The sequence below is a fragment of the Danio rerio genome, chromosome 4 (assembly GCF_049306965.1).
Source record: "Danio rerio strain Tuebingen ecotype United States chromosome 4, GRCz12tu, whole genome shotgun sequence".
Classification (NCBI taxonomy): Eukaryota; Metazoa; Chordata; class Actinopteri; order Cypriniformes; family Danionidae; genus Danio; species Danio rerio.
The window spans coordinates 22,554,840-22,567,500 of NC_133179.1; the positions used below are offsets into that span (position 1 = coordinate 22,554,840).

Genomic DNA, 12,661 nt, shown 5'->3' on the forward strand with positions numbered 1-12,661 from the left:
TTAGCTTACCACATTGGTAGATTATTTTGCGTGATTTGAGGAAAAACTCACTTCATTGTAGCATATTATTTCTTAAAAGAAGACAATATATTTTGCTTGTCTAGAAAATGCTTCTTGATTTAAGAATTTGTAGAACTAGATACGAGACAAAAAAAGTCTAAGTATGAAAAGCATTTTTTGCAGTGTATACAATATGAGAATAGATTTGCATTTGGAGTGTAGTCAATAAGCGTGTCAGATTTTATAATGTGTGATGCGTCTAAAACAATTACTGAAATTATAGCTTATTTGTTGAATTGACAGTGTAAATACTAACAGTGAAATGAATAGATAAGGCAGAAGAGGCTTGTACAGTTGAAGTCAGAATTATTAGCCCCTCTTTGAATTATTTTGCCTTTTTTTTGTCAAATATTTCCCAAATGATGAACAGAGAAAGCAAATTTTCACAGTAAATTTAACACAGAATAATACTTTTTCTTGTAGAGAAAGTCTTATTTGTTTTATTTCAGCTAGAATAAAAGCAGTTATTAATTTTTGAAAAACCATTTTAAGGTCAAAACTATTAACCCCTTCAGGTCATATATTTGTCAGGTCAAACCATCGCTATACAGTAACTTACCTAATTACCGTAACCTGCCTAGTTAACCTAATTAACCTGGTTAAGGCTTTAAACGTCACTTTAAGCTGTATAGAAGTGTCTTGAAAAATATCTAATGTGTAATGGTGATTTAGTTAGTGTAGGAATGTACCAGATGTGCAAAATAACATGAGAAGATTGTAGAGTAAGGAGCAATGCTTAATGGTAAAGAATGCAGTAAGCAATGTTTATTAACAAATATATGTGTGTATAATGTGTGTGTGTGTGTGTGTGTGTGTGTGTGTGTGTTTGTGTGTGTGTGTGTGTTTTTGCAGACTGTAAGGAAAGCGAAGATGATCTGGTGAAGGGGTTGGTGAAGTTAGTGAGAGACACCATTGGTCCTGTGGCAGCTTTCAGGAAGGTGTTCTTTGTCAAAGCTCTTCCCAAAACACGCTCGGGGAAAATACCACGATCCTCTCTGGCAAACCTGGTCAACCAAAAGCCCTACAAGGTATTTGATGGCCTTTGTTTTGTAATCATAAATATTAATAATAGTGATATATTAATAATAAGAAAAATATATTAACACGTAAAAAATAAATAAATAAATATATATATATATAAATTTTTTTTTTTTAAATAATGAGCAGTTGAATGAATATAACGAATTATATATAATGAGCAGTTGAATGAAAGTTTTGTGGTTAAGCAGAGTTGTTTTAATGCTTTGTTTATAATTTGAAATGCATAGATCAGTCCCACTATAGAGGATCCAGAGGTCTTCAAGGACATCGAGAAGATGCTGAGAGAAAGTGTAAAAGGAGCTGGTAAATAATTTACCACCAGATGCAGAGACACACACACACACACACACACACACACACACACACACTTGGAGTGAATCACTTTCCTCTCCAAGATGTAAGAACCTACGAAAGATTTGATGAAAGAGAAACATTCTGGCATGGAAAACATGCTTGTGAACAGATTGTACTCTACATTCCCTAATGTGTTTTTAGCAGTGTGACTGACAGTAATAATTTGATTGCGCTAACATGATGAGAGTGTAGCGCTGTAGTGATATTTTTGTATGATTTGTACCAAATATAAGAAGTTGAAGTAATTGAGTGTTGTTAGGGGTATTTGTAGTGGCTGATTTATACAAAATGAAACGTATATGTATTTGTTTGACCCTCCCATATCCAAAGAAAGGGAAGACATTTTGTAGTTCCTAAAAGTCATTTTAAATGTTTAATGTTTTTGTTTGTGTCGTGGCAATATCTGTGATCATTCTGAAGTTTGTGAGTTTTGCTATTGCTATATGATAGTTTGTAAAACGGCTTGACTGTGTTCATAGAAAAATGTTAGTTGTGCTCAGCAAGTCCTCCGGAAAAAGCGAATGACGTTGACTGTGAATGTGATTGTTTATGTGAAAGTCACATATTTTTCCATAGTGTAATGTCGATCTGATGTTTTGGTGAGAGTGTTCATGCAACACAATGAATGAGTCAAAGTGAAAGGTAACGTGGTGTAGCAGGGTGAAGAAAACAGAGTAAAAGAAAGTGCTGTAATAGCAAGGCAATTGGACTGTATTTTTTATTGACAATGAAAAGTTGTTTGATCACCACATAGTTTTGACCAAAATACAATCAGTAATAAAAAATGGACACAAAATAAAAGAGTTCTCTGTGCGTGCAAAACAATGTAGAAACCGTGTCAGAAATAACCAAAGGACAGGAAGCGAAGGGCTGTACAACTGACGTCCCCCGAGCAGGAAACATTTTTTACACCAAAGTAAGTCACAGCAAGTAAGTCTACGTTCACTATGAGCTAAACCTGTCCTTCAGGAGTTTCCCATGATGAAAAGCGGCAGGACGCTCCAATGGGCCACGGAGCAAACCTAGATTTTGTGCTCCCGATGACGGAGGAGAATTTGTTGATGAAAAATGAGTTTTTGTGTTTTCAGTGTTCTCTGAGAAAATGAGCGTGTGCTTGAAGATGAAGGCGTGTGCTATACTCTGGCCAATCGGTGAGGTTGTTAAAGGGATAGCGTCTGAATTTGGCAAACTGGAGTTGATTTATTGACCTGGCGGAAAGTGTGTTTGAGTCGGTTGCTTGTGTTGATTAGTAATGTAATGAGAATAGAAAATGTGCAGCCACTGATTGTAGTTTGTGCTGTGCATGGTAGAGAGTTCCTTGGTGTTTTTGTGTTGTGAAGAAGAAAGTGTGCGGGTGTTGATGTTTTGCTGACGTTTCCCTTTAACGCACAGTACTAGAAAAGATGGATTGGCATTTGTGATGTGTTGTAAGAGATGGTTAATGAAATGAAAGAGCGTTAAGAAGTATTAAAAGTGTCAATTTGGTGTGCGGGTGTTAGGGATGATTGGTGGGTTTCCTGCAATTGAACGCAGTGCTTTCGTAATGTTGGCCATAGTAGGTTTTTGTGGCAATGCGGTGGAACGAATGACTGCAGAGCGTTGCATTTGGCGTGTCAGTGATTGTGAACGCTGTTCAACAGCATGCGATATATTTGAGCTGGTTGCTAAGATGAGCGGTGCGATGTAGACTCTGTTTCCAAATGTTAAAACGCACAAGGGAATGAAAGGAAAGTAAGAGCACGTGTAAGGTGTCTGTTGGGGGTAGGCGAAAAGTTGTACAGCAGCAGCATCAGCAGCAGCATCTTTTGAAATGATGACATAAAAGGACACGATGTGCACAAACCGTGAATGCGTTATTTGTCCTTTTATACAGACAAGTAGATATATCTATATATATTTATTTATTTATTTATATTTCTGTATTTATATATAAAACAGCATTATTTACAGTAGAATGATTTACAGTTGAACCTACACATCCCCTGTAGAAGAAATACACAGTACTTGAGCCGATGGAGCCACGTGGCGTAAAAGACGGCAGACACTGGGGTCGTGGCCTCAGTTGGTGGAGCGGGACGGGGGAGAGCGGCACTCCTCTGCCCTCCTCCTCCAGTCCCTGCGGTCCACAGGCTTGTGTTGTTCTCTTGGCAGTGTGACTTGTCAGAATTGTTTGTTGAGGCCAACTTGAAGGTAAGAGTCTGAAAGAAAAAGAAGAACAGGTTTAAGGTGGTGAAGGTCAGAAGACATTTGCATGTAAGAGTTGTGGATAGTATGCAGACGGGCAAAGATTGTAACGGGAAGGAAAAGGAGCTGCGGGATTGTAAAAAATGATTATGGAGAAAGAATTGAAGGCTTTGTATATTTGTAGCTGGCAATGTGAAAATGGATGGTAAAGTTGTGCTTGTCAGTTGGGATGCTTGGACAAGAGCGGATTTGAGGTTGTCATCAATTATTTAGCATGCATATATATATATATATATATATATATATATATATATATATATATATATATATATATATATATATTGCAATTTTCAGTAGTATAAGTAAGCATAGAAATACATGTACAATAGTGCAATACATAGTGAAAGTAAAGTGCACTTGTAATATTTATGTACCTAAGGGCAATACATGAATGAGCATTAAAAGTCAACTGCAATATTAAGAATGAAGTTTTGAATCAAGAGCGGTAAAGACAGAGTGGAGTTGTTTTACTGCAGTTTAGTGCAACTTCCACTGTTGATGAACTGTATTGTACTGTATTTGAAATGTGTTTATATTGCAATGTGTAGCGATTTTGCTATTGTAAATAATGTTTGTGAAGTGATACGTCTATATAAGGCTGTTGTAGTGCAGCTTTATGTCAGTTTACTGCAACTTCCACTGTTGATGAACTGTATTGTACTGTATTTGAAATGTGTTTATATTGCAATGTGTAGCGATTTTGCTATTGTAAATAATGTTTGTGAAGTGATACGTCTATATAAGGCTGTTGTAGTGCAGCTTTATGTCAGTTTACTGCATTTGTGTTTTAAGAAGAGGAGCGCATGTGTCTTGTGAGGAATTGAGTTGACTGTGGGCATACATACAGGGCTGGTACAGTATTTTCCAATGTCAAATTGAATGATTTTTGAAGTACTTTCCAGGTGCATTGGAACGTTTGGTAGCACTTTACAAGTGTGAGTTGTTTTCATACATAAAGAGAGTTAATGACATTATGTAAGATGCTAATGGTTGTAGTATTGTTTAATATAGCATTGTGAAGAGAATGTTTTGATAGCATGTTTGCTGCAAGGCCAACACTAAATGACTGTCATTTGGTGTCTTAAATGTGATGTACTTTCCTCTGAAATGGGTGATTTTAGATCTTGGAATTGGGGTTGAATGTAAAACAGTGCAGATAAAAAAAAAGAGCAAATCATAGTAGAAGCACATGCACAGACTCCAGAGTGTTGTTTTTATAGAAAAGAGCAAAATGTTGTAATGTTCTTAAAATAGTTTAGAACTATTATTATGATTATTATTCTTATTTTTATTATTATTATTATTAGTAGTAGTAGTAGTAGTAGTAGTAGTATTTAGTATTTAGTGAGATAAATGATGAAAGCAACAGAAGGATTTGTGAAGCTGTTTGAAGTGCTTAGTCCAATATTGAAGCACTTTCCCAACCTTGAGTAAAATGGAAGCATTTTGAATGATTTCCAGTAGGAACCCTGCATATAATGAGAGAAGTTGTGAGGATCCAGCTATTAGTGAGTGTGTATGCAGGCTGTGATTGGTGCAGTAGCGGTCATGTAGTTGTTTGTGCAATATTTGTTTTTTCAGCATGATTCAGCAGCATTAAGCAGTGGATAGCTGTTATGGGCTTTATTTGTACATAAGGCTTAGATAAGTGTTTGGCGTCTCCAGATTGTGTCTGTAAAGTTTGAGCTGAAAGTAGCCATCAGATTCTGTGTAACGGGTCCAGAAGATGGGCATTTTGCTGTGTGAGTGTACTGTAGCTGTGATGTGAAATGAAAATGAGTTGCTTCTCCCTGGCCACCGTTCCCATGTATGTGTGCGCTTGTCATCACGTGCTACACCAGATTCAACTCAACTGTATTGTCATTACATATGTTGAAGTACAAGGCAAGAAAACGCTGCTTCGGTCTAAACAGCAGTGCAGGAAACAGGTCTAAGTGATAAAGCGCAGTTATTGAAAAAGTATGGTGATATTTACAGATGGATTTACTATGAACATTATGTACAGCTATAAAGAGATTTAGAAGAAATTAATTAATGTACAGGTTGCTATTAATAATCAGAAGTGTGTAGATAGATAAACATAATTACAAATGTATACGTACAGTGGGTGTGTACATAATGACAAATGCCCACGTGCAGCGGGTATGTACACTTGAGTACTGTTTAAAAGTGACAACATTGTAAACTGTGCTAAAGTGATAAAAATGACAGACAGTCGGAATAAATATTTGAATCTCAGTTTATTAGCAAGAAGAAATGTCCTGTGGACATGCGTATACATGTTACTGTGGAAACATGGCACCTGTCAATCAATTTGGTGGGTAAGGGGAAAACAGTAGTCTCATATCATGTCCCCTTCAAAGATGAAGTAGCGTTCCATGGTTTTGTAGCACAGTAAGATGCAAGGCAAAGTGTGTTCCTTTTGTCCATAAGAGGGTTGAATGAAATGTTGTTGGAGAGTTGATGGGCAGGCTTTTGAAATATGCGTAAGAACCGGTGTAAGCCTTTAGCATCATAAAAGACAAAGAAGTTTCCTGTAGGTGGTGGAGGAAGCCGTGCAGTGGAGGCCAGGAGCAGATATGCGTAGTTTGAGAGTTGCGTCTGATTTGGTAGGATGTGAAAAGCTAGCAGTTTTACTTGGATGAAGGCATGAGATGTAGGAAATGTGAGAGAAACATAAGCGGAGTCGTTGCACATGTGGGTGTAAATATTTAAGTGAGGTATTTGTTATGTTGATGACTGTACTGTTGTTAAACAGTTAGATTGTAGAAGCTGTAACGTGCGGGTGAGTGTAGAATGTGCGGTGTGTGTGTGTGAGTAAATGTAGCAGTGCTATTAGATGCGAGTTGTGTTTGTTAGTAAGAATGTGTTCCGCCTAGGAATGTGTTAAGTGAATATGGGGAGGTTTAGAAGTAGTGAAGGAAAGAGGTGAACTCACAGCTTGTGGCGCAGACGCAGATCTCAGCAAGAGTAGGTCCTCACAGTGGAGCTGTCCAGACGCTGTACTGCTGAAGGTCCGACTGCACAGAGACAGAGATGGACAGAGACAGACAGAAAGACAGACAGTGAGTGAGTGAGTGAGTGATGCAAGTTGTCTGTTTTGTGCGAGTGAGTTGGTTTGCGGGTGGCTGTGATGTATGGATCCATATGATGGTGCAGTAAAAATGGGCTAGGAGTAGTACGTTTGCGTATATGGTAGAAACTGTTGTGTAAACATAAAGTAAAAAGCGATGAGGGGGAAAAGTGAGGATTTTCTTTGAAATAAAGTGTGTATTTACATGCAAATGTGTTGGCATGCTTGTTGGAAAGTGACATGCAGTTATGTGGCTCCAGAAGTGTAGTTGAATGGATACAAGGTGATGTGCAGTTGTGTTGAGAGTATGCATAAGCGTGGCTGTGAGTCGTTGGTGGTAAAGTGTGTATCGGCTGTGATTGGTGTATGGAGGCCAAGAGTGTGTATTTGTGAGTTCCATGCCGATAAGTAAAAGGAAAGTAGTTGCGGCAGTGAGAAGGTGAGGTATGGGAACGGTCACATGCAGTGCTTTGCAAGCTAAGGAAACACATGCAAGTTTGAAAAGGAAAAGGAAGGAGCAAAAGAACAGGGCAGGAGTGCGATCAGTTTGAGACGACGTTGTGGTAATGTTTACAAGGCAAAGAGAAATATGGGAAGAGTTTTGAAGAATGTAAATGTACATAAATGTGAGGCAAAGAAGAGCAATGGTATGGAATGGTAATGACGATGATGATAATGATATCAAAAACAACAACAGCAATAATAGTAATAATAGTAATAATAATAATTAACAGCAACAATAACAATAATAATAAAGTGATTAAGTATGGGTTGTTTCTGTTGAGCTATTGGTTGGTAGTGGTGCGGGCGAACATTGATTGTGTGTGTGTGTGTGTGTGTGAGAATAGAGAATGGCACAACAATGAACGAATATTGAAGTGTTTGGTGTGAGTTGCATGGGTGTATGTGCATATGCAAGTGGTCTTGTAGTTGGTTGTGTGGTACATTTAGATGTAGCTGATCTTCCTCTTTGCTAGATGAGAGATATACATGCCTCAGCAGGAGTAAATACAGAATGAGTGAGCTGTAAAGTGAAGGACACAAAGGTTAGGTGAATGGCACAATGGGCCATGGTAAAAAAAAAAAAACGTAGGAGAAATGGTTTGTGGTGACATTTGTGACCTGTGGTTGTTTGAAAAAAGAGACTTTTGCAATATGTAATATTTGAAAGAGATGCGTGATCAATGGCGTTGTGTTGTCAGTGTAGTGCTGACATATAGCATAGATCGATGTGTCTGCGGATGGATGTAACCAGACGAAGTGATGTGCCGTACAGCGTTGAAGTTTGCAAGTGGATGAGAAGTGAATGTGAAATGTGTTTGTTTGAAATGTGCTGACAAGCAAATGGCTAACAAGCAATTGTGTTATGAGGTTAATGTTGTCATGAACTATATGTGATCCGTAATGGCTTTTGATGGTGTTGAGACACGAGTTTTGGTAAAAAGGTAAGAATTGAGCTGTCCCAGGTGTCCAGAATTGGGAAGGGCTGTTGAGGAAAGGCTGTAAAATGGAGGTGTGAGAGTGTGGGAAAGGGCATGTTTAGCTGATGAGCTGATCAGAGCTATTGGGATGCTGCAAGGAGCTGGACGTGGAAGTGGGAGTGTGTGACCTTGGAAGAGGTGGAGTGTAGTGTGAGTTGAAAGCAAGGTGCAGGCAGACAATGGGTCAAAGGAGCAAATAAAGGTATGTAAATCTGGCTGGCCACAGAATAGGTTTGATGCTTACATTCAGATGGAATAATAATGAGAAATGAAAGTGTGACTTTGTAATAGTGGGTTGTAGATCCTTTGTAGTCAATTAGAGGCTGATGTGTGGAATCTGTGGTCATGAGCAAAGGCTGGGTTGTCTTGCAGGTGCTGCTCTGGCAGGCAGGCCTCTACAGCAGCAGTGTTGAATTTCAGCTTGTTCCTGGGCCATTGTCCCTAGAATGTTGATAAATGCAAGCTGAGGGGTGTGGTGGTGAGGTGATAGACTGGATCATTGCATAATGTAGTAGTTTTGTTTGGTTGAATTTGCAGTGTGCTCTGGGGCAGTGTCCATGTGCAGTGTGAAAGAGCTTTTAATGAGTGAAGTGTGTGAGGTGGTAAGTGGTGAAAAGATTGGCTGAAACCTTTGTGAGTTTGTCCCACTGGGTTTGTCAGCAGTCACATCATCAATGAAAAGAGGAGAAGCAGTTTGACGGACAGCCATACATGTCTATGGCATGACAGTAGTAGCAGCATGCTTTAGTGCTTGGCATCATGAGCTGTTCCTTTCCATTGGCACAGTGTCGGCTTCCCATCACTGTGTTCAAAGTTGATGAGGATGTGATCTGTCCATAGGAGACAGGGCCAGTGCTGTGAAGGCTGTTGTAGAGCTGTAATGTGGCCTCCCAGTTGTGAAGGCTCATCAGTGGATGACATTGTGAGGGGAACAGTCTGTGTTGAAGGTGTAGTTGTGTTGTCTTGATTGTGACACAGAAGCAACGAGCTGGTGGAGAGTGTTATTTGATGTGGGCAACTGTTGTGAAGGGTGGTTTATTAAGCAATGAAGTAATTGTTTTGGCCATACTCAATGGTCTGTCTGTGTGTAAGTATGTATGTGTGTATGTGTGTATGTATGTATGTATGTATGTATGTATATATATATATATATATATATATATATATATATATATATATATATATATATACATATATACATATATGTGTGTGTGTATATTTGTGTCTATATGTGTGTGTATAGATATCTCTATCTATCTATCTATCTATCTATCTATCTATCTATCTATCTATCTATCTATCTATCTATCTATCTATCTATCTATCTATCTATCTATCTATCTATCTATCTATCTATCTATCTATCTATCTATCTATCTATCTATCTATGTATCTCTCTCTCTCTTTCTCTGTCTATATCTATATATATGTATATATCTATATATCTCTCTATATATATCTATATCTCTCTCTCTCTGTCTCTCTCTCTCTCTCTCTCTCTCTCTCTATATATATATATATATATATATATATATATATATATATATATATATATATATATATATATATAATATTTGAGGTCCTTTGGTGTTAAGGTGGATTGGTGTCTAGGAAAGGAGGCAGGTGAGTGTGTGATTTGCAGCCTGGTGTTGTGTTGTTGTGGGAGGGGCAGAGTTGTGTTGCCTGGCTAAGTGTGTGCGCGAGCTTTGTGTTGAAAGCAACTGGTATCGTGGTTGTTTGCAGAGATGGAGCAGTTGTGGTGTAAAGAGGTGCGGATGGAAGGTGTTGGAGGTAATCTGTAGCTGCATGCGATAGTGAACACCTGGAGACAGAGTATTTGCAATGGATCTTTATTGAACTTTTGCTTTTGCTGTGACATGTTGCAAAAGCAGATGGTTGGTAGGCGTGGCCGGTCTGCATGGATGATTGTGGGTGGAGAGTACTGATTGGCCAGTGGAGTAACGGCCAAGGAGAAGAGGCGGTGCTAGCAGCAAGCCGTCTTCCGATTGGTTAACGAGGAACGAGTAGCAGCTGCAAGCGGTGGAGCAGGAGGTACATAAGGAGGCTCATTGTTGAAGCGGCAGCGGAAGCGGCAGTCGGGATGGGGCAGGCGAGATGGTCGTGTTCATCCTTCGTCGTGTGAAGACTGGCGCGTGTAAAGACACAGCGCGACTCGAACTGCGCGACTCCAACGAGCAGGCGACAACAGCAGGGAGCAGGGGACTCTACAGGTAAGCCATCCTTTGCTTCTTTCTAAGCTCATGCTTCTTAGGCCTCCCGCACCCTGCTTCTTCTACTCAACTAACTGCCAGTCCACCTGCACTGCACTAGCAATCAACTGATCCCTACCACACCAATTCTCTTCACTCTCATTTCAGCAGGAAAACTCCTGCAAGGCTACACATGCGTATGTCACAACTAAACCTCTCTCTCTTCTTCCTCCAGCTACCTGCATCCTCTGGCCGCTCGTTAAGCCTGCGACTCCTGCTCAACTACCAGCTGCCAATAAAATGCTACCACATCAACTGCTTTGCTGTTTACTCATGCTACTGCCAACCATGTCCTCCGTTCCTTCACCCCCTTCTCACTTGCAGCTGCATTGTACTACGGCTGGACAGCTTCACCACACTGCCCATTTCCATACACTACTACACATTCAAACACTTCAGAACTGTCACAACCTACATGCTTAAACCGAGCACTCTAACCAAACAACACACACTACTCTAGCACACTGCTTAACTGTTAGGACATTCTCTGACACGCATTCCACCTGTCTTTACACACAACAACATGCTCAATTACACTCACAAAAGTATCATCAACTCACTCCAACACAAACACGCAACAGTACCACTGCTTCCTGCTCTGGACTACCTCAGCCTCCACATCTACACAACTCTGCAGCATTAAGTATCACACACACCATCAACTCTCAAACTATCTACATGTCACAACATGTTACAAACTATAATGACATACAACCAAAGTAACAAATCGACAGCCTCATCCAAGCAACCACAGTACACCTGCACAACAATCAAGCAGCACACTATACAAGCATCAACACAACCAAACAGCACAACAGACAAACCAAACAGACCGCACATGCATAACAAATGCATGATAACAGACAACCGGACCCACAAACAATACGGCTGCAACCAACATTTCAGTTTACAATCAATTCATCTGCTCATTACTTCCTCCATTCATTGGCCAATCAAATAAAAAACACAAAGAAATAGATTCCTTTTTTTTTCTCTTACTCTTCAGTCAAGATAGCTTATCACTCCATTATTACACTCATAATTACTATCACAACAACATCAACAGACTGCCCACTTTTAGCCTATTTACCATAGACATATCTACAAACAAGCTTACATTCCCATTCATACCACACATCAACTAGCATCAAATATTACCTTTTCTTTTCTCAAAACAAAACACCTCCAACTTAGCTCACTGCTTGTTTCAACTGAACAACATGATTTGACCTTGGCCTCACAAAAACTCAATCACATTACATCAAATCTCAAACAACATTTAAGCCTGTCACCTCCGTGCACTTTTTACACTTGCAGCTCTAAGGGTCCACAAGCCAACGTTAACTCCTCAAGCTTAATAACAACTACAACACCGGCACCAGCGTCTTTAGGCTCCTCACTTCCAAACAGAACAAAAGGACAATCCGGCCCTCGTTTACCCTGCTGCCCAACTCCCTACCTCCACATCGCTGTCTGACGCACCCAACTCTGCATCACTGCACAACAGCGATCATGTTCACTCCACTCCGCACTAAACAAAACTCCTTCCTTGCTTGATAATCAGATATGCCCATATCACCAACACTACCTTCAATTATACAACTCATTGCCAACACCTTTACTACTCAATTTTTCACTATTTGATCCATTCCTTCTTGCAGCCCCAGAAACAAATAAAAACAGACAGACAGACAGACAGACAGACAGACAGACAGACAGACAGACAGACAGACACACAGACACACAGACAGACAGACAGACAGACACAGCGTGGGTGACAAAAGGCTTTAACAGGAGGGTCACACTTTCTTGCCATGCTCCATTTCTTTCATTGGATCTACATGTATCTCTTTTTCAACATTTCTTACACTCACTTCAATGTCTATTCCAGGAGCGCTCTCAACACACATTAAACAAACAAACAATCTATTTATACTCAAATACACCATCACAATCAAATCTTACCAACACCAATACGGGTACACTTACATAAGGTGTGACCTGCTTGTGTCTTCCCTAAATACAATACCTGATGTCATGACCACAGGGCCTGACTTAGCCAATGGGAAGTTGCCTCTTATGCCACATTTAAACAGACATTAGCTCCCCCCCCACCACCTTCAATTCTCCTCTTGCCT

At 39.7% G+C, this 12,661-nt stretch overlaps 2 protein-coding genes across 26 annotated transcripts in view; one reads left to right on the forward strand and one right to left on the reverse strand.

Moving 5' to 3' along the window:
• acss3 (acyl-CoA synthetase short chain family member 3) overlaps window positions 1–12,661 on the forward strand; it is a 127,211-nt gene that overhangs the window by 88,875 nt on the left and 25,675 nt on the right. For 7 of the 12 annotated variants that reach the window (XM_073947203.1, XM_073947202.1, XM_689284.11 and 4 more), the window contains exons 15-16: window positions 913–1,088; window positions 1,329–1,404. In XM_073947203.1, coding sequence (XP_073803304.1) covers window positions 913–1,088; window positions 1,329–1,404 — 252 coding nt within the window. Of the gene's footprint in view, window positions 1–912; window positions 1,089–1,328; window positions 1,405–9,996; window positions 10,485–10,698; window positions 11,499–12,661 lie in introns of those variants that run through there. The other 5 variants (XR_012402105.1, XR_012402107.1, XR_012402106.1 and 2 more) reach the window with 3 other exon arrangements.
• ppfia2 (PTPRF interacting protein alpha 2) overlaps window positions 2,160–12,661 on the reverse strand; it is a 340,304-nt gene continuing 329,802 nt past the window's right edge. For 6 of the 14 annotated variants that reach the window (XM_073946437.1, XM_073946436.1, XM_068219701.1 and 3 more), the window contains 2 exons: window positions 6,638–6,719; window positions 2,160–3,653 (listed from right to left, as the gene is read on the reverse strand). In XM_073946437.1, coding sequence (XP_073802538.1) covers window positions 6,661–6,719 — 59 coding nt within the window. In that variant the 3' untranslated portion in view covers window positions 2,160–3,653; window positions 6,638–6,660. Of the gene's footprint in view, window positions 3,654–6,637; window positions 6,720–12,661 lie in introns of those variants that run through there. The other 8 variants (XM_068219699.2, XM_021475069.3, XM_021475071.3 and 5 more) reach the window with 4 other exon arrangements.